The sequence below is a fragment of the Phoxinus phoxinus genome (genome assembly GCF_949152265.1).
Source record: "Phoxinus phoxinus genome assembly, chromosome: 20".
In the NCBI taxonomy this organism is placed as follows: domain Eukaryota; kingdom Metazoa; phylum Chordata; class Actinopteri; order Cypriniformes; family Leuciscidae; genus Phoxinus; species Phoxinus phoxinus.
The window spans coordinates 7,484,578-7,512,564 of record NC_136895.1 but is presented as its reverse complement, the minus strand read 5'-3'; the positions used below and the strand labels follow the sequence as shown (position 1 = coordinate 7,512,564).

General features: G+C 42.7%; 2 protein-coding genes across 5 annotated transcripts in view; both read right to left on the bottom strand.

Moving 5' to 3' along the window:
• Nucleotides 1–1,333, bottom strand: part of slit1b (slit homolog 1b) — a 74,437-nt gene extending 73,104 nt beyond the window's left edge. Inside the window, exon 1 of one of the 2 annotated variants that reach the window (XM_079592094.1) lies at nt 868–1,333. The gene's annotated coding sequence lies outside the window, so the exon portion shown is untranslated. The remainder of the gene's footprint in view (nt 1–867) is intronic. The other variant, XM_079592095.1, reaches the window with a different exon arrangement.
• Nucleotides 1,334–2,117: 784 nt separating this feature from the next.
• Nucleotides 2,118–27,734, bottom strand: arhgap19 (Rho GTPase activating protein 19). 3 transcript variants are annotated; one of them, XM_079592107.1, is made up of 11 exons: nt 27,655–27,723; nt 26,002–26,276; nt 24,236–24,316; nt 22,438–22,647; nt 22,134–22,360; nt 21,966–22,052; nt 20,465–20,530; nt 9,073–9,249; nt 5,760–5,858; nt 5,510–5,597; nt 2,118–2,701 (listed from the first exon to the last, which is right to left on the bottom strand). In XM_079592107.1, the coding sequence occupies exons 1-11, from the start codon at nt 27,696–27,698 to the stop codon at nt 2,670–2,672; spliced, it is 1,386 nt and encodes a 461-aa protein (XP_079448233.1). In that variant the 5' UTR covers nt 27,699–27,723; the 3' UTR covers nt 2,118–2,669. The 3 variants fall into 3 exon arrangements, with proteins under 3 accessions (XP_079448233.1, XP_079448234.1, XP_079448235.1); XM_079592108.1 differs by having other exon boundaries at nt 2,123–3,921; nt 5,474–5,597; nt 27,655–27,734; XM_079592109.1 differs by having other exon boundaries at nt 2,123–3,921; nt 5,483–5,597; nt 27,655–27,725.
• Between the last annotated feature and the right edge of the window lie 253 nt (nt 27,735–27,987).

Sequence of the window (27,987 nt, the reverse complement as noted above, 5' to 3'; positions counted from 1 at the left end):
TGAACACTGGGTAACAGGAATGAACACTGGGTAACAGGAACGAACACTTAGTAACAAGAACGAACACTTGGTAACAAGAACGAACACAGGGTAACAAGAATGAACACTGGGTAACAGGAATGAACACTGGGTAACAGGAATGAACGCTGGGTAACAAGAACGAACACTGGGTAACAAGAACGAACACTGGGTAACAGGAATGAACACTTGGTAACAAGAACAAACACAGGGTAACAAGAATGAACACTGGGTAACAGGAATGAACACTGGGTAACAGGAACGAACACTTAGTAACAAGAACGAACACTTGGTAACAAGAACGAACACAGGGTAACAAGAATGAACACTGGGTAACAGGAATGAACACTGGGTAACAGGAATGAACACTGGGTAACAGGAACGAACACTGGGTAACAGGAACAAACACTTAGTAACAAGAACGAACACTTGGTAACAAGAACGAACACAGGGTAACAAGAATGAACACAGGGTAACAGTAACGAACACTTGGTGACAGGAACGAACACTGGGTAACAAGAACGAACACTGCGTAACAGGAACGAACACTGGGTAACAAGAACGAACACTGGGTAACAGGAACGAACACTGGGTAACAGGAAAACTTGGTAACAGGAATGAACACTGGGTAACAGGAACGAACACTGGGTAACAGGAACACTTGGTAACGGGAATTAAAACTGATTAACAGAAACAAACACCGGACAAAAACATTTTTACAACATTTTTAACATCAACAAATAACATCTAAGACATAATATATGTAACAGGACAGTATGTTTAGATTGACCTTCTCAGTCTTAGTTACAAATTTATCGAATACACAAATATTAAAATGAGAGGACTTACTTTTGGTCTTCTTCCTGCATACGATCCAGATGATGCAGCTTCCTGTTGAAAATGTGTCTCGTGGCATATTCCAAGTTTTTTAGAGAGGGCAATGTGTGAGGGTGACAGGAGTAAAAACCTGCATATGGACACGACTAAAATGTGTATTTTATATAACATATTATTGATTTCTTACAGAAAAATATTTTAATATTTAAAGCACAGATGAGATATGGAGTCAAACAAACAATGCAAAAAAAATATTTCTAAAATATTTAATTATATTTCACGGTAAAGGTTAGGTTGAGATAGTGGATGCATTTAACAAATGCTATTTTTGAGTGTTCTCTGTAGTTTTTATTAATGTTTCTAAATATATTTTAAATTTGCATTTAGACTAATGTTCAGGACACTGCTTAATGGTAAGTGTATTTTACACTTTATTAAACAAAAAATTTCGTCAATGTTTAGGCTACTTATAAAAAATGTATCGAGAAATATAACAAACGCATTAGGCTACTACAAGTTTAAGGGTACTAAATAGGTAGGCTACTAAATGTAGTTTATCTCTATAAACTACATCTTTATAAACAAAACATAGAGGCTTGTCTTATTGCATGGTTTGATGAAAATATAAATGAACCATTTAGTAAACTGGTCAAATGTATTTTTAATGATTAGAGCAAATCAGACATTTTCTGAAAGCAAGGCGTTATACTTGATTCTTATAATCCGACAATATATAGATAGCCCGATCACCAAACCAAAGTCTGAATATAAAATCATTTGATTAATATTAACTAAGCCTTCGTCTGATTAAAAGTATTTTCAAATTCTCCTGCAGTAAGGGAAATAACCAATGATGAAAAGAAAAGGTTAAAAATAACTAAAACTGTTCCGATACCTCACCAAACTGCTTGCCAAAGCGATTGCATTTATTTAGGCCACTCACCACTCAGTCAGTGAATCTGATCATTTATCTCTGCCAACGGAAAATCTTTTAGTTATCTTTCTGAAAGTATATTTGTGATGATTAGGCTACTACTAATACGAATACAATCAAGCGACAATCGTGATACAATCATATTTCTGTCAGCAGCGCAAGTGCCGCTTATGAGTTGATCTGCATTGACCTCTAGTGGAGAGCCATGGAACTGCGAGCAAACATTAACAGTTATCAGGCACAACTCAAAAAAATAAAATAATAATAATATATATATATATATATATATATATGAATGATCGTACACAGAAATAAAAAAACCGAGTTACAATTCAGCTGGTAAAAGTTTTAATAAAAAATGAAATACACAGAAGCACCCATTAATACAGCCGATCATGTACAAAATACAAATGTTTCACAGATCAAATAGATTTTTTTTAATCCTCCAGTTTTAACTACTGTAACATTGAAAAGGAAAAAATAAACCTTTTTATTTTGAAAGTGTAAAAAAAATGCGGTTTATTCCAAATCAATGAATTTCCCAATTTGTTCACGTTTTTCAGATACTAAAACCTGCCCAACTTCCACATCTTCCACACACACACCACACACACTATAATTACACAAAACATTCGACTTAAGACAATGCAGATGATACATTTGTGGCACCTACTACAACCTATATACAAAAAAAAAAAAAAAGTAAAAAAAAAAAGCGCTTCTAAAAACACTTTAGGACCGGCTTCTTACCATGAAAAGTTGTTCCAATTTCTAAATTTGTAAACGTCCATCATCAGCACCCCATTTTAATCTCGACACAGCTTGTACCATGTTAAAAGATGGACTTGTTTTGCTTATTTACTGGTGTTATGCCAAAAATTTAAAGTGACAGTTCATCCAAAAATGTAAATTCTGTCATCATTCACACACACTCAAGCCGTTCCAATCCTGCATGAACCAAACAGTTTCTGGACCTAATTGACTTTCATATATATATATTTCATATTTCATATTTCAAAAATGTTTTGGTTAACATGTTTTTGGTCGTTTGGGAATGACTTGAGTGTGTGTAATTGATGACAGAATTTACATTTTTGGGTGAACTGTCTCTTTTGCAGTATTTTAGGCTTAAGATACAGATTTAGGAAAGCCATATTTGTGTATTAAAATGGCAAATACTAATAAAAATGACAGTAATTCAGCAGTTACAATGTACAAATCTTTATAGTCGAGGGAATGTGCATCTGTTAGCACATCTGAAAGAGCAATATATATGTCAGGAAGTGACATCACAGCCCTTTGAGGAGCATCACATAACAGGATCAAAGCCAAACCAGCATTAACAGTAATTCCTTCCACAACATCTTTAATTCCCACAGATCCAAGCGCAAACTTACACACGGCACATTCCCGCTGATCAAATCACAGCCCCAATTACCATCCTTCCCATAATCCCACACTCCTGACTTACACAAACCTTCAAAACACATCACAGAGACCCTTGACACGCAACAAACCCCTAGGAATAAAACGTAACAGCTTTTCATTGAGAAACATGAGTGCTTAGTGCACTTCTCACCATATGAATTATGAAGAAAAATCACTAAATATTGTACAAAAATACATTAATCTCCTCAAATTGCATGGAAACTGCTGATGATTTACAACAAACAAAGTTTAAAATAAGTCACAGTTGTCCTGTTCTAGTCACAAATGTCATATTTCGAATGTTCACAGTGTTATTAAGACAATTTCTATAATATGTAAACAAATACCAGTTGCTGTTAACAAACAGTAATGCAGTTTTGTGAGTAAACACATATATTTACACACATACAGACTGCACATAACGAGCTCGAAGAGAAAGTGTTATCACGGGTCAGTTAAAAACTCCCAGTGTAAGTAACTAGTGGTTTACCCATACACACCTGATGTAACGGCTTAAAACTCTGCAGCGGATTTAAAAAAAAAAAAAAGAAGAAGAAGAAAAAGAGTCACATTAAATGAAAATTAGTCCCAACATTTAGTATGTTAAAACAATATAGAATATAAAAATATAAATAAAATAATTAGAATAAAACTATCTCCTCTGGTTGTTCAGGATGAAGTCTTCTGGTCAGGCTGAATTCACACTACAGACGAAAATAACAAGCAAAGTTACACAGATATTACATTTAGAAACAATTCACAACTTTGAAATCAATAAAACTAAATAAAAACTAAACAAAATAAATATCACTTGTAATAAACAAATAGAAATAAATGACACTTTAAATAAGAAAACTAAAAAATGAATGTAATTAAAAAAAATATATATATAAAAATTAATAAATATCACTTATATATGGAAGTTTGTTTCCGCTACAGAATAAAACATTTTTTTCTTTTTTTCAAACTCACAATTGCGAGTTTACATCTTTGCGAGATATAAAGTCCGAATTGCGTGAAATAGTCTCAATTATGTGTTATAAACTAAAGTCAGAATTGCGAGATATAAATTCAGAGTTGCGAGATATTAAGTCAGAGTTGCGAGATATAAATTCAGAGTTGCGAGATATTAAGTCAGAGTTGCAAGATATAAAGTCAGAGTTGCGTGATATAAAGTCAGTTGCGAGATATAAAGTCAGAGTTGCGAGATATAAAGTCAGAGTTGCGAGATATAAAGTCAGAGTTGCGAGATATAAAGTCAGAGTTGCGAGATATAAAGTCAGAGTTGCGAGATATAAAGTCAGAGTTGCGAGATATAAAGTCAGAATTGCGAGATATAAAGTCAGAGTTGCGAGATATAAAGTCAGAGTTGCGAGATATAAAGTCAGAGTTGCGAGATATAAAGTCAGAGTTGCGAGATATAAAGTCAGAGTTGCGAGATATAAAGTCAGAATTACGAGATATAAAGTCAGAGTTGCGAGATAGTCAGAATTGCGAGATATAAAGTCAGAGTTGCGAGATATAGTCAGAATTGCGAGATATAAAGTCAGAGTTGCGAGATATAGTCAGAATTGCGAGATATAAAGTCAGAGTTGCGAGATATAAAGTCAGAATTGCAAGATATAAAGTCAGAATTGCGAGATATAAAGTCAGAGTTGTGAGATATAAAGTCAGAATTGCGAGATAGTCAGAATTGCGAGATAAAAAGTCAGAGTTGCGAGATAAAAAGTCAGAGTTGAAAGATATAAAGTCAGAGTTGCGAGATAAAAAGTCAGAGTTGCGAGATAAAAAGTCAGAGTTGCGAGATAAAAAGTCAAAGTTGCGAGATAAAAAGTCAGAGTTGCGAGATAAAAAGTCAGACTTGCGAGATAGTCAGAATTGCGAGATATAAAGTCAGAATTCTGTAAAAAACAATTAGAACAAAAAAAACAAATACAAATAAATTACACTTTAAATAAATAAGAAACTAATTCAAATAAAAAACAGCAGAAAATAAATAAAACTTTTGAAAAACAAAAAAGTAAAGAAAAAACAAAACAAATTAACAAATAAAATAAATTCATACAGCAAAAATAAATAAATGGATGTAACAAAAACAAATTAAAACAAAGAAAATAAAACAAAATAAAACTAAACAAATAAGTAAATAAATAAACATTTTGAAGAAAGAAAAAACAAGAAAAAAAAAACCTAATGTCCAAATAAATGAAGAGTCAGTTGCAGTGTTGTTGTTTAGGCGATATGTGCTGTGTTTGCGCTGCTCACCTCCTCCTCCTCATCCTCCTCTTCAGCTCTCTGTCCCACAGCTGAGGTTCTCCTTCCCCGGAGGAGACACTCGCCCTCTTCTGTCCACTGCAGGCTGGCTCCCCAAAACCTTCCTCTGCGGGTAAACACAGCAGCATTCACACACACTCTTTCAAACGCTGGATTGGTGGGTTTGTTACAGTGTGACTCTATAGTACAATCCCTCTGTAACTAGCAAAGCATGTATGGCTCTGAGTTAAAGCACACATAATAGCTTGTGTGTGTGTAGTGATCTGACCTTGATGAGTCCGCCGAAGGAGCGCGAGCGTGTGTGTTTTTTACTGGTAGGAGTCGTATTCTCACTGACAGGAGTCACGGGGGTCGACTGCTTGCCAAGCTGAAATCAGATTACAGCAGAAATGTGCAGCTAACAGAAGGAAAACATTTTTTTTTTTTTTTTACAATCACAAAATAATGCAAAAAAAATGTTTATAAAAAATTAAAAATACAATAACAGAAATAATTTTGCAGTAGCATAATAATAGTAATCAAAATTATTTGTTTTTAAATAAATCACAAATTATAAACAAATCACTTTATAGTATGTCCTATAATAATAGCATAAGGGTGTCACGATTTCGATTTTAAATCGAAATCGATCGAAATAAGTCACAATCTCGATCATCGAATAAAAATGTTTAATCGTTGATGATGCCACGCCCCCATGTCACATTTGGTCGGCTTGTCAAGCGGAAAAAAACACGCGTGTTGAAATGCTGCGAGTCAACCTCCTCTCTGGGGGCCGCACACCCGACGATAAGCGCCGCGTCTATGACAACTCGAGGTATCGCACACATCGGACGAGAAGCGTCGCGTCTATGACAACTCGAGGTATCGCACACATCGGACGAGAAGCGTCGCGTCTATGACAACTCGAGGTATCGCACACATCGGACGAGAAGCGTCGCGTCTATGACAACTCGAGGTATCGCACACATCGGACGAGAAGCGCCGCGTCTATGACAACTCGAGGTATCGCACACACCGGACGAGAAGCGCCGCGTCTATGACAACTCGAGGTATCGCACACATCGGACGAGAAGCGTCGCGTCTATGACAACTCGAGGTATCGCACACATCGGACGAGAAGCGCCACGTCTATGACAACTCGAGGTATCGCACACATCGGACGAGAAGCGTCGCGTCTATGACAACTCGAGGTATCGCACACATCGGACGAGAAGCATCGCGTCTATGACAACTCGAGGTATCGCACACATCGGACGAGAAGAGTCGCGTCTATGACAACTCGAGGTATCGCACACATCGGACGAGAAGCGCCACGTCTATGACAACTCGAGGTATCGCACACATCGGACGAGAAGCGTCGCGTCTATGACAACTCGAGGTATCGCACACATCGGACGAGAAGCGTCGCGTCTATGACAACTCGAGGTATCGCACACATCGGATGAGAAGCATCGCGTCTATGACAACTCGAGGTATCGCACACATCGGATGAGAAGCGTCGCGTCTATGACAACTCGAGGTATCGCACACATCGGACGAGAAGAGTCGCGTCTATGACAACTCGAGGTATCGCACACATCGGACGAGAAGAGTCGCGTCTATGACAACTCGAGGTATCGCACACATCGGACGAGAAGCGTCGCGTCTATGACAACTCGAGGTATCGCACACATCGGACGAGAAGCGCCGCGTCTATGACAACTCGAGGTATCGCACACATCGGACGAGAAGCGTCGCGTCTATGACAACTCGAGGTATCGCACACATCGGACGAGAAGCGTCGCGTCTATGACAACTCGAGGTATCGCACACATCGGACGAGAAGCGTCGCGTCTATGACAACTCGAGGTATCGCACACATCGGACGAGAAGCGTCGCGTCTATGACAACTCGAGGTATCGCACACATCGGACGAGAAGAGTCGCATCTATGACAACTCGAGGTATCGCACACATCGGACGAGAAGCGCCGCGTCTATGACAACTCGAGGTATCGCACACATCGGACGAGAAGCGTCGCGTCGCGTCTATGACAACTCGAGGTATCGCACACATCGGACGAGAAGCGTCGCGTCGCGTCTATGACAACTCGAGGTATCGTACACCGGACGCGCACTTTCTCAGTTTATGACCTGCAATATTATGTTTAAGGACATTATGGAATTAAGATCATGTCTATGTTATGAGGCTACTCTACAATTAAATACGTTGCTTAGTCTGCAGTCTGAAGCACTTCATCTCAGAGAGCGTCCGTTAACTGAATGTATCCTGAAAATCCGATAACATCAGCAATTTTCGTTTAACCAGCTGATTTCTGTAAATGAATGTAAAACATGTAGGCCTATATTGCAGCACAGTGTGAAGTAACGAGACAAATAAATGTATATAAAATGTATTCATTTTAATTTAATTTAATTTAAAATAAAAGCCGTTGCTGGGCGCCGCGGACAGACGCCGAATGGCGCCGCCTGTGTGTGTGTGTGTACACTCAGAGAATAAAGTGTTAGAATTTTAAAGACGTGGCTCTGCGCGACGCATTGATTTATCTGTTCAACTGTTTGTTTGTTTGTTTGTTTTGTTGTGAACTTGAATGTCCACTTCTGTGAAGAAGGGGTTACAAAGGAGAAACTATCGCAGGTTATTTTGCTTAAGTTTCCAATTGACTGAAGATATAAGTTATTGTTACATTGTGTTCTTAATAAATGTTTTAAATGTGACATTTGGTCTAAATTTAAATTTGGTCTAAAAATGGCATAGCAACCTGTGCTTAAAAAAAAAAAAAAAAAAAGTAAAAACCGAGAATTGAATCGAACTGTGACCTTAGAATCGAAAATTTAATTGAATCGAGGATTTGGAGAATCGTTACACCCCTATAATAGCATGATCTAGTTTGCTTTAAAAAACAAAGTATTAGCAATAATAATAATAGATTAATTATTTTGTTTTGTTTAAAAAAAAAATCTAAAATAATTATTGCAAAAATGTATGCTAACAGAATAAAAATTCCCATTTCAAGGAATCTGCTGCCAAAACTATAATTATAATACTTATTTCTAATGTTAATAATGATAATAATAATGGCACAATTTCTTTCTTTTGTTTATAAATCAAAAACTATAGCAGAAATGTACACTAACAAAATCAAGGGGTCTGCTGTCATTACTTTATAATTATTATTATTAGTAGTATAAATAAGAAGCATGGTGACCGAAGCCATTTTTTTTTTTTTTTCAGGAAAATCAATGTAACATTTTTGTTTTTCAGTAATTCTTTTTATTATTTAGAATTCCTGATGCGATTATATGATACCATGCAATATTTATAAGCTATGTTTTTAAATACAATTCACTACATTTTTCAATAAATGCTAAATCTCAGATTAAAATAGAGTGACCGACTTTAAAACCATTCAACAAATTACAGCAAATAAATATAATATAATACAAACAATAATAAAAGCAACCTCAATGAATCTACTGTAATAATAATAAAAATCACAATTTAGTTATTTTTAATTAAAAAACAAAAACACCCAGCAGTCCCCCCTCTCAGAAGACATGAATCCGGAGCGTGTGCCCTCACCTGTCTGATGAGTTTTTTCTTCTTGGCGGAGTGAGGCATGTTGTCGGTGACGTGCCGATAGAGCTCTCGGAGCGCCTCTTCTGTGTGATCCTCTGAGTCCAAGCGCACTCGTGCTCCGCTCCGCTTACACGCCGTCCCCACAGGAGGACCGCTGACCGACAGCAGCTCCAGATCATCCTGCAGCCAGAGACAGTTACACTCACAACTGCAGTCTAGAAGCACACTCACACCAGCACACTCACAGCACTGACCGTGTGAACGCAGCCAGAGACAGTTACACTCACAACTGCAGTCTAGAAGCACACTCACACCAGCACACTCACAGCACTGACCGTGTGAACGCAGCCAGAGACAGTTACACTCACAACTGCAGTCTAGAAGCACACTCACACCAGCACACTCACAGCACTGACCGTGTGAACGCAGCCAGAGAGAGTTACGCTCACAACTGCAGTCTAGAAGCACGCTCACACCAGCACACTCACAGCACTGACCGTGTGAACGCAGCCAGAGAGTTACGCTCACACACAACTGCAGTCTAGAAGCAAACTCACACCAGCACACTCACAGCACTGACCGTGTGAACGCAGCCAGAGAGAGTTACGCTCACACACAACTGTAGTCTAGAAGCACACTCACACCAGCACACTCACAGCACTGACCGTGTGAACACAGCCAGAGAGAGTTACGCTCACACACAACTGTAGTCTAGAAGCAAACTCACACCAGCACACTCACAGCACTGACAGTGTGAACGCAGCCAGAGAGAGTTACGCTCACACACAACTGCAGTCTAGAAGCACACTCACACCAGCACACTCACAGCACTGACAGTGTTAACGCAGCCAGAGAGAGTTACGCTCACACACAACTGCAGTCTAGAAGCACACTCACACCAGCACACTCACAGCACTGACAGTGTGAACGCAGCCAGAGAGAGTTACGCTCACACACAACTGTAGTCTAGAAGCACACTCACACCAGCACACTCACAGCACTGACCGTGTGAACACAGCCAGAGAGAGTTACGCTCACACACAACTGTAGTCTAGAAGCACACTCACACCAGCGCACACACAGCACTGACAGTGTGAACGCAGCCAGAGACAGTTACGCTCACACACAACTGCAGTCTAGAAGCACACTCACACCAGCACACTTACAGCACTGACCGTGTGAACGCAGCCAGAGACAGTTACGCTCACACACAACTGCAGTCTAGAAGCACACTCACACCAGCACACTCACAGCACTGACCGTGTGAACGCAGCCAGAGAGAGTTACGCTCACACACAACTGCAGTCTAGAAGCAAACTCACACCAGCACACTCACAGCACTGACCGTGTGAACGCAGCCAGAGAGTTACGCTCACACACAACTGTAGTCTAGAAGCAAACTCACACCAGCACACTCACAGCACTGACCGTGTGAACGCAGCCAGAGAGAGTTACGCTCACACACAACTGTAGTCTAGAAGCACACTCACACCAGCACACTCACAGCACTGACAGTGTGAACACAGCCAGAGAGAGTTACGCTCACACACAACTGCAGTCTAGAAGCAAACTCACACCAGCACACTCACAGCACTGACCGTGTGAACGCAGCCAGAGACAGTTACGCTCACACACAACTGCAGTCTAGAAGCACACTCACACCAGCACACTTACAGCACTGACCGTGTGAACGCAGCCAGAGAGAGTTACGCTCACACACAACTGCAGTCTAGAAGCACACTCACACCAGCACACTCACAGCACTGACAGTGTGAACGCAGCCAGAGAGAGTTACGCTCACACACAACTGCAGTCTAGAAGCACACTCACACCAGCACACTCACAGCACTGACAGTGTGAACGCAGCCAGAGAGAGTTACGCTCACACACAACTGCAGTCTAGAAGCACACTCACACCAGCACACTCACAGCACTGACAGTGTGAACGCACCCAGAGAGAGTTACGCTCACACACAAATGCAGTCTAGAAGCACACTCACACCAGCACACTTACAACACTGACAGTGTGAACGCAGCCAGAGAGAGTTACGCTCACACACAACTGCAGTCTAGAAGCACACTCACACCAGCACACTCACAGCACTGACAGTGTGAACGCAGCCAGAGAGAGTTACGCTCACACACAACTGCAGTCTAGAAGCACACTCACACCAGCACACTCACAGCACTGACAGTGTGAACGCACCCAGAGAGAGTTACGCTCACACACAAATGCAGTCTAGAAGCACACTCACACCAGCACACTTACAACACTGACAGTGTGAACGCAGCCAGAGAGAGTTACGCTCACACACAAATGCAGTCTAGAAGCACACTCACACCAGCACACTCGCAGCACTGACCGTGTGAACGCAGCCAGAGAGAGTTACGCTCACACACAAATGCAGTCTAGAAGCAAACTCACACCAGCACACTTACAGCACTGACCGTGTGAACACAGCCAGAGAGAGTTACGCTCAAACACAAATGCAGTCTAGAAGCACACTCACACCAGCACACTTACAGCACTGACAGTGTGAACGCAGCCAGAGAGTTACGCTCACACACAACTGCAGTCTAAAAGCACACTCACACCAGCACACTCACAGCACTGACAGTGTGAACGCACCCAGAGAGAGTTACGCTCACACACAAATGCAGTCTAGAAGCAAACTCACACCAGCACACTTACAGCACTGACCGTGTGAACACAGCCAGAGAGTTACGCTCACACACAACTGCAGTCTAGAAGCACACTCACACCAGCACACTCACAGCACTGACCGTGTGAACGCAGCCAGAGAGAGTTACGCTCACACACAAATGCAGTCTAGAAGCACACTCACACCAGCACACTTACAGCACTGACAGTGTGAACGCAGCCAGAGAGTTACGCTCACACACAACTGTAGTCTAGAAGCAAACTCACACCAGCACACTTACAGCACTGACAGTGTGAACGCAGCCAGAGAGAGTTACGCTCACACACAACTGCAGTCTAGAAGCAAACTCACACCAGCACACTCACAGCACTGACAGTGTGAACGCAGCCAGAGAGAGTTACGCTCACACACAAATGCAGTCTAGAAGCACACTCACACCAGCACACTCGCAGCACTGACCGTGTGAACGCAGCCAGAGAGAGTTACGCTCACACACAAATGCAGTCTAGAAGCAAACTCACACCAGCACACTTACAGCACTGACCGTGTGAACACAGCCAGAGAGAGTTACGCTCACACACAAATGCAGTCTAGAAGCACACTCACACCAGCACACTTACAGCACTGACAGTGTGAACGCAGCCAGAGAGTTACGCTCACACACAACTGCAGTCTAGAAGCACACTCACACCAGCACACTCACAGCACTGACAGTGTGAACGCACCCAGAGAGAGTTACGCTCACACACAACTGCAGTCTAGAAGCAAACTCACACCAGCACACTTACAGCACTGACCGTGTGAACACAGCCAGAGAGTTACGCTCACACACAACTGCAGTCTAGAAGCACACTCACACCAGCACACTCACAGCACTGACCGTGTGAACGCAGCCAGAGAGAGTTACGCTCACACACAAATGCAGTCTAGAAGCACACTCACACCAGCACACTTACAGCACTGACAGTGTGAACACAGCCAGAGAGTTACGCTCACACACAACTGCAGTCTAGAAGCACACTCACACCAGCACACTTACAGCACTGACAGTGTGAACGCAGCCAGAGAGTTACGCTCACACACAACTGTAGTCTAGAAGCAAACTCACACCAGCACACTTACAGCACTGACCGTGTGAACGCAGCCAGAGAGAGTTACGCTCACACACAACTGCAGTCTAGAAGCACACTCACACCAGCACACTCACAGCACTGACCGTGTGAACGCAGCCAGAGACAGTTACGCTCACACACAACTGCAGTCTAGAAGCAAACTCACACCAGCACACTCACAGCACTGACCGTGTGAACGCAGCCAGAGAGTTACGCTCACACACAACTGTAGTCTAGAAGCACACTCACACCAGCACACTCACAGCACTGACAGTGTGAACACAGCCAGAGAGAGTTACGCTCACACACAACTGTAGTCTAGAAGCACACTCACACCAGCACACTCACAGCACTGACAGTGTGAACACAGCCAGAGAGTTACGCTCACACACAACTGCAGTCTAGAAGCACACTCACACCAGCACACTCACAGCACTGACAGTGTGAACGCAGCCAGAGACAGTTACGCTCACACACAACTGCAGTCTAGAAGCACACTCACACCAGCACACTTACAGCACTGACAGTGTGAACGCAGCCAGAGAGTTACGCTCACACACAACTGCAGTCTAGAAGCAAACTCACACCAGCACACTTACAGCACTGACCGTGTGAACGCAGCCAGAGAGAGTTACGCTCACACACAACTGCAGTCTAGAGGCACACTCACACCAGCACACTTACAGCACTGACAGTGTGAACGCAGCCAGAGACAGTTACGCTCACACACAACTGCAGTCTAGAAGCACACTCACACCAGCACACTCACAGCACTGACAGTGTGAACGCAGCCAGAGAGAGTTACGCTCACACACAACTGCAGTCTAGAAGCAAACTCACACCAGCACACTCACAGCACTGACCGTGTGAACACAGCCAGAGAGAGTTACGCTCACACACAACTGCAGTCTAGAAGCACACTCACACCAGCACACTTACAGCACTGACCGTGTGAACGCAGCCAGAGAGAGTTACGCTCACACACAACTGCAGTCTAGAAGCACACTCACACCAGCACACTCACAGCACTGACAGTGTGAACGCAGCCAGAGAGAGTTACGCTCACACACAACTGCAGTCTAGAAGCACACTCACACCAGCACACTCACAGCACTGACAGTGTGAACGCACCCAGAGAGAGTTACGCTCACACACAAATGCAGTCTAGAAGCACACTCACACCAGCACACTTACAACACTGACAGTGTGAACGCAGCCAGAGAGAGTTACGCTCACACACAACTGCAGTCTAGAAGCACACTCACACCAGCACACTCACAGCACTGACAGTGTGAACGCAGCCAGAGAGAGTTACGCTCACACACAACTGCAGTCTAGAAGCACACTCACACCAGCACACTCACAGCACTGACAGTGTGAACGCACCCAGAGAGAGTTACGCTCACACACAAATGCAGTCTAGAAGCACACTCACACCAGCACACTTACAACACTGACAGTGTGAACGCAGCCAGAGAGAGTTACGCTCACACACAAATGCAGTCTAGAAGCACACTCACACCAGCACACTCGCAGCACTGACCGTGTGAACGCAGCCAGAGAGAGTTACGCTCACACACAAATGCAGTCTAGAAGCAAACTCACACCAGCACACTTACAGCACTGACCGTGTGAACACAGCCAGAGAGAGTTACGCTCAAACACAAATGCAGTCTAGAAGCACACTCACACCAGCACACTTACAGCACTGACAGTGTGAACGCAGCCAGAGAGTTACGCTCACACACAACTGCAGTCTAAAAGCACACTCACACCAGCACACTCACAGCACTGACAGTGTGAACGCACCCAGAGAGTTACGCTCACACACAAATGCAGTCTAGAAGCAAACTCACACCAGCACACTTACAGCACTGACCGTGTGAACACAGCCAGAGAGTTACGCTCACACACAACTGCAGTCTAGAAGCACACTCACACCAGCACACTCACAGCACTGACCGTGTGAACGCAGCCAGAGAGAGTTACGCTCACACACAAATGCAGTCTAGAAGCACACTCACACCAGCACACTTACAGCACTGACAGTGTGAACGCAGCCAGAGAGTTACGCTCACACACAACTGTAGTCTAGAAGCAAACTCACACCAGCACACTTACAGCACTGACAGTGTGAACGCAGCCAGAGAGAGTTACGCTCACACACAACTGCAGTCTAGAAGCAAACTCACACCAGCACACTCACAGCACTGACAGTGTGAACGCAGCCAGAGAGAGTTACGCTCACACACAAATGCAGTCTAGAAGCACACTCACACCAGCACACTCGCAGCACTGACCGTGTGAACGCAGCCAGAGAGAGTTACGCTCACACACAAATGCAGTCTAGAAGCAAACTCACACCAGCACACTTACAGCACTGACCGTGTGAACACAGCCAGAGAGAGTTACGCTCACACACAAATGCAGTCTAGAAGCACACTCACACCAGCACACTTACAGCACTGACAGTGTGAACGCAGCCAGAGAGTTACGCTCACACACAACTGCAGTCTAGAAGCACACTCACACCAGCACACTCACAGCACTGACAGTGTGAACGCACCCAGAGAGAGTTACGCTCACACACAAATGCAGTCTAGAAGCAAACTCACACCAGCACACTTACAGCACTGACCGTGTGAACACAGCCAGAGAGTTACGCTCACACACAACTGCAGTCTAGAAGCACACTCACACCAGCACACTCACAGCACTGACCGTGTGAACGCAGCCAGAGAGAGTTACGCTCACACACAAATGCAGTCTAGAAGCACACTCACACCAGCACACTTACAGCACTGACAGTGTGAACACAGCCAGAGAGTTACGCTCACACACAACTGCAGTCTAGAAGCACACTCACACCAGCACACTTACAGCACTGACAGTGTGAACGCAGCCAGAGAGTTACGCTCACACACAACTGTAGTCTAGAAGCAAACTCACACCAGCACACTTACAGCACTGACCGTGTGAACGCAGCCAGAGAGTTACGCTCACACACAACTGCAGTCTAGAAGCACACTCACACCAGCACACTCACAGCACTGACCGTGTGAACGCAGCCAGAGACAGTTACGCTCACACACAACTGCAGTCTAGAAGCAAACTCACACCAGCACACTCACAGCACTGACCGTGTGAACGCAGCCAGAGAGTTACGCTCACACACAACTGTAGTCTAGAAGCACACTCACACCAGCACACTCACAGCACTGACAGTGTGAACACAGCCAGAGAGAGTTACGCTCACACACAACTGTAGTCTAGAAGCACACTCACACCAGCACACTCACAGCACTGACAGTGTGAACACAGCCAGAGAGTTACGCTCACACACAACTGCAGTCTAGAAGCACACTCACACCAGCACACTCACAGCACTGACAGTGTGAACGCAGCCAGAGACAGTTACGCTCACACACAACTGCAGTCTAGAAGCACACTCACACCAGCACACTTACAGCACTGACAGTGTGAACGCAGCCAGAGAGTTACGCTCACACACAACTGCAGTCTAGAAGCAAACTCACACCAGCACACTTACAGCACTGACCGTGTGAACGCAGCCAGAGAGAGTTACGCTCACACACAACTGCAGTCTAGAGGCACACTCACACCAGCACACTTACAGCACTGACAGTGTGAACGCAGCCAGAGACAGTTACGCTCACACACAACTGCAGTCTAGAAGCACACTCACACCAGCACACTCACAGCACTGACAGTGTGAACGCAGCCAGAGAGAGTTACGCTCACACACAACTGCAGTCTAGAAGCAAACTCACACCAGCACACTCACAGCACTGACCGTGTGAACACAGCCAGAGAGAGTTACGCTCACACACAACTGCAGTCTAGAAGCACACTCACACCAGCACACTCACAGCACTGACCGTGTGAACGCAGCCAGAGAGTTACGCTCACACACAACTGCAGTCTAGAAGCACACTCACACCAGCACACTCACAGCACTGACCGTGTGAACGCACCCAGAGAGAGTTACGCTCACACACAACTGCAGCCTAGAAGCACACTCACACCAGCACACTCACAGCACTGACAGTGTGAACGCAGCCAGAGAGAGTTACGCTCACACACAACTGCAGTCTAGAAGCAAACTCACACCAGCACACTCACAGCACTGACAGTGTGAACGCAGCCAGAGAGAGTTACGCTCACACACAACTGTAGTCTAGAAGCACACTCACACCAGCACACTCACAGCACTGACCGTGTGAACGCAGCCAGAGAGAGTTACGCTCACACACAACTGCAGTCTAGAAGCACACTCACACCAGCACACTCACAGCACTGACCGTGTGAACGCAGCCAGAGAGAGTTACGCTCACACACAACTGCAGTCTAGAAGCAAACTCACACCAGCACACTTACAGCACTGACCGTGTGAACGCAGCCAGAGAGAGTTACGCTCACACACAACTGCAGTCTAGAAGCAAACTCACACCAGCACACTTACAGCACTGACAGTGTGAACACAGCCAGAGAGAGTTACGCTCACAAACAACTGCAGTCTAGAAGCACACTCACACCAGCACACTCACAGCACTGACCGTGTGAACGCAGCCAGAGAGAGTTACGCTCACACACAACTGCAGTCTAGAAGCACACTCACACCAGCACACTCACAGCACTGACCGTGTGAACGCAGCCAGAGAGAGTTACGCTCACACACAACTGCAGTCTAGAAGCACACTCACACCAGCACACTTACAGCACTGACAGTGTGAACGCACCCAGAGAGAGTTACGCTCACACACAACTGCAGTCTAGAAGCACACTCACACCAGCACACTCACAACACTGACCGTGTGAACGCAGCCAGAGAGAGTTACGCTCACACACAACTGCAGTCTAGAAGCACACTCACACCAGCACACTCACAGCACTGACAGTGTGAACGCAGCCAGAGAGAGTTACGCTCACACACAACTGTAGTCTAGAAGCACACTCACACCAGCACACTCACAGCACTGACCGTGTGAACGCAGCCAGAGAGAGTTACGCTCACACACAACTGCAGTCTAGAAGCAAACTCACACCAGCACACTTACAGCACTGACAGTGTGAACGCAGCCAGAGAGAGTTACGCTCACACACAACTGCAGTCTAGAAGCACACTCACACCAGCACACTCACAGCACTGACCGTGTGAACGCAGCCAGAGACAGTTACGCTCACACACAACTGCAGTCTAGAAGCACACTCACACCAGCACACTTACAGCACTGACAGTGTGAACGCACCCAGAGAGAGTTACGCTCACACACAACTGCAGTCTAGAAGCACACTCACACCAGCACACTCACAGCACTGACAGTGTGAACGCAGCCAGAGACAGTTACGCTCACACACAACTGCAGTCTAGAAGCACACTCACACCAGCACACTCACAGCACTGACAGTGTGAACGCACCCAGAGAGAGTTACGCTCACACACAACTGCAGTCTAGAAGCACACTCACACCAGCACACTCACAGCACTGACAGTGTGAACACAGCCAGAGACAGTTACGCTCACACACAACTGCAGTCTAGAAGCACACTCACACCAGCACACTCACAGCACTGACAGTGTGAACGCAGCCAGAGAGAGTTACGCTCACACACACACAACTGCAGTCTAGAAGCACACTCACACCAGCACACTCACAGCACTGACCGTGTGAACGCAGCCAGAGAGAGTTACGCTCACACAAAACTGCAGTCTAGAAGCAAACTCACACCAGCACACTCACAGCACTGACCGTGTGAATGCAGCCAGAGAGAGTTACGCTCACACACAACTGCAGTCTAGAAGCACACTCACACCAGCACACTCACAGCACTGACCGTGTGAACGCAGCCAGAGACAGTTACACTCACACACAACTGTAGTCTAGAAGCACACTCACACCAGCACACTCACAGCACTGACCGTGTGAACGCAGCCAGAGAGAGTTACGCTCACACACAACTGCAGTCTAGAAGCACACTCACACCAGCACACTCACAGCACTGACAGTGTGAACGCAGCCAGAGAGAGTTACGCTCACACACAACTGTAGTCTAGAAGCACACTCACACCAGCACACTCACAGCACTGACAGTGTGAACGCACCCAGAGAGAGTTACGCTCACACACAACTGTAGTCTAGAAGCACACTCACACCAGCACACTCACAGCACTGACCGTGTGAACGCAGCCAGAGACAGTTACACTCACACACAACTGCAGTCTAGAAGCACACTCACACCAGCACACTCACAGCACTGACCGTGTGAACGCAGCCAGAGAGAGTTACGCTCACACACAACTGCAGTCTAGAAGCACACTCACACCAGCACACTCACAGCACTGACCGTGTGAACGCAGCCAGAGAGAGTTACGCTCACACACAACTGCAGTCTAGAAGCAAACTCACACCAGCACACTTACAGCACTGACAGTGTGAACGCAGCCAGAGAGTTACGCTCACACACAACTGCAGTCTAGAAGCACACTCACACCAGCACACTCACAGCACTGACCGTGTGAACGCACCCAGAGAGAGTTACGCTCACACACAACTGCAGTCTAGAAGCAAACTCACACCAGCACACTCACAGCACTGACCGTGTGAACGCAGCCAGAGACAGTTACGCTCACACACAACTGCAGTCTAGAAGCAAACTCACACCAGCACACTTACAGCACTGACAGTGTGAACGCAGCCAGAGAGTTACGCTCACACACAACTGTAGTCTAGAAGCACACTCACACCAGCACACTCACAGCACTGACAGTGTGAACGCACCCAGAGAGAGTTACGCTCACACACAACTGCAGTCTAGAAGCAAACTCACACCAGCACACTCACAGCACTGACCGTGTGAACGCAGCCAGAGACAGTTACGCTCACACACAACTGCAGTCTAGAAGCACACTCACACCAGCACACTCACAGCACTGACCGTGTGAACGCAGCCAGAGAGAGTTACGCTCACACACAACTGCAGTCTAGAAGCAAACTCACACCAGCACACTCACAGCACTGACAGTGTGAACGCAGCCAGAGAGAGTTACGCTCACACACAACTGCAGTCTAGAAGCAAACTCACACCAGCACACTTACAGCACTGACCGTGTGAACGCAGCCAGAGACAGTTACACTCACACACAACTGTAGTCTAGAAGCACACTCACACCAGCACACTCACAGCACTGACAGTGTGAACACAGCCAGAGAGAGTTACGCTCACACACAACTGTAGTCTAGAAGCAAACTCACACCAGCACACTCACAGCACTGACAGTGTGAACACAGCCAGAGAGAGTTACGCTCACACACAACTGTAGTCTAGAAGCACACTCACACCAGCACACTCACAGCACTGACCGTGTGAACGCAGCCAGAGACAGTTACGCTCACACACAACTGCAGTCTAGAAGCACACTCACACCAGCACACTCACAGCACTGACAGTGTGAACGCAGCCAGAGAGAGTTACGCTCACACACAACTGCAGTCTAGAAGCAAACTCACACCAGCACACTCACAGCACGGACCGTGTGAACGCAGCCAGGGCTCAATCAGAGCTTAGACTGGCTTTAGGAGCAGCATGAACGGCACAAACCTTGGAGTGAATAATCTTGGTGTTGGCGAACTGAAGTCTGGCGTGTTCCCGCAGATACGCTGGTGCCTTCACATGAGAGAAGACAACAGGAGACCGTTTCATTTCACAACCAGGGAGTAAAACACACATAAACATCCTTTAAACGCCACGTCAATTCAATTCGATTACTATTCGCAAGCTCTAAATTCGGTTTGATTTTCGATTCAAAATTCGATTCCCGATTCGACTCACTGAATATAGATTTAATACAAATCCTATATTTATAAAAAAAAAAAATCAAAAGTTTACAAGTGTTTAATTAATAAAAAGAAATTAAGAGCCACAAACCTGTATATTAAACTTTTTATTTTAGGTACACTTGGGTCCATTAAAACCCAACTTCAAGCGCACACAATGAATAGACAGGATTTTTGCTGAAAATTGGACGAGTCAGAACCGTCGCATGCCATCAGGATCTGGTTATTTTATGTTTAAGATAAAACAAACATAAATCTCACAGCATTAGATGTAACATGGAGGCTGAAAGCCTCTAAACAGTGGAGGAAAACTAATACTGGCTTTTAGGCGATAGATAAATATATAAAAAAAAAAAAAGAATTGGCCTTTGATAATCGATTTTGAATTGACCAGCCCTAGTCAGTGGTGTTTTTGTCAACTAAAACGGTTAAAAACTGTCTTGAGTAATTGAAATAAAGCTGAAATTAAAAAAAATACGAGATGAAAAACTTAAACTAGTCAAGGCTCGCTATTAACGCTTTAAGGGGCAAATCAAGGGGCAGCTGAAGAACAACAGAAACTCAGTTAATGTTCTGCAGTAAAACATTCAAAATGTTTTTACATTTTTAACATATGATAAAGTTAAGCAACATCATCACGTGACCAAGAGTTTCCTGAATGCCATCACGATTGAAAATGTGACACTGATTTCATGACCGTTTGTCATCTGACAGTTCAAGTACGGTAGTTAATATCAGTCACTTACATTTAAGACGCAATATTGACTGTTTATGTTCTATTATAGTTCCAAACAAAGATCACAGCAACACTGACCATGTTTCCAATGCATCCGTTATTGCCACAGCAACATTTCTAATGTAAGTTGTTATGGAAACTAATATTTGGATTCTATTTTATTTCAGCTTTATTCAATTTAACAGAAACATTTTTAATAGGTTTGGTTTCAGCTAACGATAATAAACAACCTGACGAACAAAACTACAAATATTTCCTTGGCAACTAACAGAAATAAATATATTTAAGCTGAAATACTAAAATGAATAAACCTGAAATAAAATTAATAAATAAAAATATTTAAAATATATATATAAAAGTGACAAAAGCACATAACAAAAATTAATAAAACAAACTAAAAATATTAAACGGCTCATTCAAAATATTAACAAAAAACGATAATAGATATATAAATAGTACAAAATATAAATCCCGTTAAAATGCTATTGTATCGGATAAAAAGCTGCATTTGGAAAAGAGGAAAAAGTACCCGAAAGATCTTCTGTGAATGTTTGATGAGAAAAGCCATGCCGCTGTTGAGCTTCTTCAGGTTCTCCTGAAGGTCACTGGCATTCATCTGCAGACACAACACCGGAAACATGACGCATGCTTGGATGTTTAACTATTAAAAACTAAAAAAAGGAAAGCAACGGCGTACGTTCTTGGGCCAGATGACGTGTGGGGCGAACATGAGCGCGAGGTTGTGCGCAGACATCTTGTTTTTGTCCTGCTGCTTGGCGGTGTGATAGAGCAGGTCCAGCAGGAGCTTGAGGAGCGTTCGGTTAGCCGTGGGCAGCAGGAGCAGGAGAAGCTGCAGGGCCTCGATCTGACGCTCCTTATCCGGCACACTCGTCTTGTCCCCGCGCTCGTCGAACAGGTTCAGCTCTGCGGAGGAGAGCCGAGGAGATCAGAGACTGACAGTGACGGACAGCACGAGAGAGGTGTTGGGGAAGCGGACGAACCTGTGATCTTCAGGTGAGCGTGCAGGTGTCGGTGTGTCAGCAGGGGCTCGGGCAGTTCTCCCAGAAAGCCCTTGAGGAGCGTGGCCACGTCGTTGGGATGGAAGTCACCGGAGGCGAAGTCGATGTCGGCTCCCCCGTTGAGCTGCTCCCTCAGCGTCTGCTGTCTCAGGCTGTTCCCAGGGACCCGGAAAAGACCCTCGACGTGCAGATCTGCCGGAAAACAACCACAGCGAGCGTCTCAGTTTCTTGGGCTGCACGATATTGGAAAAGACGGACACTGCAATATTTAGATTTTCTGCGATATGAAAACAATTTCACCAGATGACTTAACCCTCTGGTGCTTTTTTTATTTCAATTAAATTAATGTACTATATTTTGAGCCAGTAACGTTTTTGTTTGTTTTTTAGGGGATTTTTATGATCCTAAATTATATTTATGCAGTAGTTATAATGCATTTGCGGTTTGAGCATATACATGAAATGGTCATATATTATGAATGCTTTGGAGCACAGATTTAAGCTTCTTTTTAAAGAAGACACTTGGCAGATTATTGCTGAAGTGAAAAGTAATAAAAAAAAAAAAAAAGTTAAACAAGTTTAATTTTATAGTTATGAAAAATACAACCCAAAAAATACTATTTTCAATTTTCATATGAAATATATATTTTTCAAAACATGTTTTACTCTAAAACTGTGAGAAATCCAAACTAGCCATAAATCTTAAGTTATGTTCCAAATTTGAGGTTGATATCTCAAAAAATTAACCTTCAGTAAGATTTAGTTTGGGTGCAGTACCAAAAGTTTCCACTAGATGAAATTCGTCTCGCATTCTTTTGCAGACTGAGCTCGTGCGTCATCTTCGCGCCAGTTATTCAGACAATAAAGCGTAGGCGTATGTATTTCATAGAACATTGTGGCTAGTACTATATAAATTACAACGGTTTAATTGGCATCTTTATTTCAAACGACCCGACCGACCGCGACCCGAATATCATTAAAAATATTTTTGGATGACTCGTAACCGCGGGTGACAGCAGGCACCCGCTCATTTTGGATCAACCCGCGCATCACTGATCTGCATAGGAATAAAAATGCTTAATAACGAGTGCGAACTAGGGCTACACGATTATGACACATCGATTATTTTCCCTTGATATTCTAATTGCTAGATATTCTTATTAATTTCTATTAAATTAAGCATCCAAACCGATTAAGCATCGATTAAGCATCCAAAACCGGTCCATAGAGGGCGCTGTTTAAAAGCGGAACCTGCTCTATCACACCGCCAAACAACAGGACAAAAACAAGATGTCTGCCTGCTGGACATAATGCATCTGTGGTCACTAATATTACTATGGTCAAAAACTGCAAAACACCAAACAGGTCAAGCTGTTGCATCCCCATGTTTCTTGCTAGCAGCCGCTAGATGCTAAAACGTTACCATGGTAGCCAGCTGCCATTATGTCAATCATCGCAATGTTGTCTCAAGAGTTGATTGTTGTATCCGACTTCTCTTGTAGATCAAGGGAAATTAAAACAGTATTTTTCTTTTGGATCAAGCAGCAAAAAGGTTGAAGCATGGCGTGTTTGAGTTTGTTTGCCTTATTGACATTGCACATGCAGCGATTTAACTATGCACACACGTGTTGCTCTTCAGTGTAACTCCACGAGCAAAATACACCAAAATCATTTGAAAAGCAATCAAAGCAATCAGGAATTTCAAGTAAGAGCAAGAAATGTGGGCGTAATTTCGCTACCGTGACCGGACCGTTGTTCTTGATTAAACATCCTGGACTTACTCTTGCTGAGGTACATGATGAGCTGATATATGTGGGCTATTCCTTCCTCCGTGAGGGGCATGCCAAACACAACACCTTTATCTGTGAAATAAAGAAAATATCTGTTTTTTTACAATGAAACCTCTCTCCAAAAATCAACATCTCCAATCATTGTTTTTTTAGCTTGCTCACTGGGTGGGAATATGAAGGCAATATTCCCTGTATAAATTATACTTTATTTGTTGTAAAAAAAAAAATATCCAAATGTTTATATTCAGCTACATAAACTTAACTTTACTTAGTCTGAAGAGGGAAAATATGCTGTCAAGCTTAATACAAAATTATAAATATAAAAATATTTTAATAATTTGCATTGTCTTCAGTGCAATTACAGAGGGGATTTCAATATATAATGAAATTATTAAATGTGTCATGGAATATTGCAATAAATAGTAAAGGCGAAATGAAATGCATACATAAATAAGGCCTGAATTACTTTCACTTATTTTTTAATGTAAAATGTTAAATACTCATTTAATGATAAACAATGAATTATGAAATGTAATATACCTTGAAAATAAATGTAATGTATTTATGTAAAATGCCAAATTTATGCATTATGTTGTTTTTCATTTCAAGGGTACACTATGGTTATTGAAATAAGTTGATAAAAGTTGATTAAAAAAACGGTATATTCTAAAATATAATATATTCTGAATATATTGTAAAAATATTATGAGGTCCTTAGCGAAAAAGTAAAGAGGAGCCTTGACAGATTATTGTTGAAGTGAAAGTTACAAAAAACAGAAGTGAAAAAAATAAGAGGTTTAAGTTTATGAAAATTATTTATGAACATTATTTTATATAAAATATATATTATTTATTAAAAAGTAAACATGCTGAACTGAAAGCCATAAAGGTTTTTATCTAAAAATAAATTAGCTTTCAGAAAAATTTAGTTTGGGTGCAGTACCAAACCTTTTTCCATTAGATGCTATATGGTGTGAATATGGTGCAAAAGTTCATTTATTTCAGTAATTCAACTTAAAAAGTGAAACTAATATATTATATAGACTCATTACATGCAAAGTGAGATATTTCAAGCCTTTTTTTGTTATAATTTTGATGATTATGGCTTACAGATTATGAAAACCTTTTCACAATATTCTAATTTTGAATTTGGGGTTTTCATAATCTGTAAACCATAATCATCAAAATTATAAGGGCTTAAAATTATAAAGGCTAATTATAAAGGCTTGAAATATCTCACTTTGCATGTAATGAGTCTATATAATATATTAGTTTCACTTTTTAAGTTGAATTACTGAAATAAATGAACTTTTGCACCATATTCTAATGTTTCGAGTCTCTCCTGTATACTAGAGTCTTTGATTTGAGAACCAAATACTGTTGGTCACACATTGAAACCAGTGAGGTCCTGACTTTAGTGTCACCCATTACTGTTGGCTAGCCGGTAATGAATCTAGAGCGAGCCGGTCAATAGCAGGAGCCGACAGCAGCAAACTAACTTGAGGAGCGCTCAGAGAACTTGATAATGTAATTCTCACTCTGAAGGTTGTTCAATAGATTCAGTCAATAGAGCCTGAAGTCTTCCCGAAGAAGAATCACCGGCGTCTCCATTATAAGCTCAAAGGCATATTGACAATGGACTGGTTGTAAATTTGTCTAACGCATGAGGAATAATTTATGCAGGTAGAAATCAAATGGAAAAAAAGCTATATGGAATCCAACAAGGAAACTAGCTACAACTCCCCGAACCCCCTGACCTTTGCGCTTGAGGAAGTTGAAGGAGCGGAAGAAGCCTCCCGCCGCAGTGCCGTTGGGGGTCTTGGGCTCCTCGTCCAGTAGCTGTGAGAATTCGGCTCCGGGGAGGTCGAGGAGGCGCGTGATGTTACTCAGCACCAGCTCGGTGAAGGCCTCGGGTCGCTCGTGGCGCAGCTTCTCCACAAAGAAGTCTGGGTTGAAGATGATGGGCGGCCGCCCGTCTCCACCGCCGCCCGTTTCGGACTCATGACTGTTCACAACATTGCACACCGTGCCCCTGTGAACACACAAACATGACATTTTATAGTTCAACTAACTATTTATTTATTCAAAAAACATGCAAAATGTAATTTAAACAAACAACAATTTGTTTGTCACGATTATGAATTTTGTGCTGACGATTAATTGTAATATAAAATAGGGGTGCACCGATATGGACATTTTATTATAAAATATTTACATTATTTAATTATTAATATTTAATTTACATTAAAGTTGTGGAAAAGAATTATATTTACTTTTTATTATTTTTTGAAAATAGTAGTGCTTCAAAAACACAGGAAAAAACAGAAAATGTTAGTCGAGATCAATACTATCTGGTAATTTAAATAAAACAAGGCGATGTAAAACATTGTGCAAAGCAGCTATCCAAAATTTAAAAAAAATTATTTAATAATTAGTGATAATTGTGCAAAACTTTTGAAATAGAAAAGTTTTTAAAAATAATTTCTTTACACTCATAGCCTATATATTTAAGATGTAAGGAAAATGTTATTTATTTTTTTACTTGATGGTTTACAATACACCACAATGACATCAAGTTGAATTTGAACTTCAAAATTGTCATGTGCGTTTAAAAATAGATGTTTCCTTTTCTTTTGAAGGCCATTAACTGTAAATTAACATATAACCTAAAATTCAGCAAAGCTGGTGATGGAAGCCTTGAATGAATAGTCAGCTTGAACTTTCAAATGGCTTCAGAACAACGTACTATCAATATGATGGTGATTCTGAGGGTTTTAAAACGCGAAAGACTCCATAATGACTGGAATAAGATAAAATGATCGGTTGATCTGTATAATTGGTATTTTTCTGTAGTTGGCATTTCACTTTACAAAGCATCAATGGTCAAACACTTAGAAAACATGCAAGAATCTGTCTGAATCCTACAGTCAGTGTAACTTGAATTAATTCTAGTTTCGATGGCAGTGAAAAGTACAGTGATTGTTCATCAGATGGTAATACCATGGTACTAACGTTAAGTTATCACACCCGGAAATATTCACATTCGTTTTGCAAAGGAGTTTGACGTTACATGATTTTATACGGCTCTTCAAAGATTACAATGGTATTTTGTGTTATGTCCATTCAAAGTTACGACTATATATATCTATATATGTATCTCTATAACTCTATATATAATTATAGTAACTCAGGTTATGTGGCAGGAACTGTTGTTACAATGTTATCTTTCGTGTTATTTGCGTTTTATACTGTAACAGGCACACATCATTTCGTATGAGACACTAACGTACGTTTCTACCTCAGTGCGCCTACCCAGCAGTTTCTAAGCAGTTATTCAAAAGTCTAAATATTGTATTGTATTTTCAGACTTTTATATTAAGCGAACATTTTTGGTAAATAAATACTGTTACCTTCTGTCGCGTTTATTTACATCGGTGTCTTTCTCCGCGGCCATCTTTCATCTTCAGTTTGAATCCGCCGCTGCTGAGGCGTTAACCGACGCTTAATCATGATTGGGCAGTGAGGGGAAAGTGGGAGGAGCTCTGGAGCCAGGCGGGTTTTCTGAGCGCTGATTGGTCCGTTCAAATGTCTGCAGTGTGCGCTACAGTTCTGGGATCAGCCATCTAAAGACAGTCTTTTGCAGCAGCCAGGAGGTCGTTATTTAAATATATATAAAAAGTGACCCTTTACAATTTTATATTATTTTTTATATTACATTAATATTTATAATTTTTTATTATTGC

Coding starts and splice junctions, on each gene's coding strand:
- arhgap19 (XM_079592107.1), bottom strand. CDS start 27,698: ATGGCCGCGGAGAAAGACACCGATGTAAATAAACGCGACAGAAG. Junction 20,531..21,965: donor ATTCACAGAAGATCTTTCGG/GTACTTTTTCCT, acceptor TCTCATGTGAAG/GCACCAGCGTATCTGCGGGA. Junction 5,859..9,072: donor AGAAAAAACTCATCAGACAG/GTGAGGGCACAC, acceptor ATCTGATTTCAG/CTTGGCAAGCAGTCGACCCC.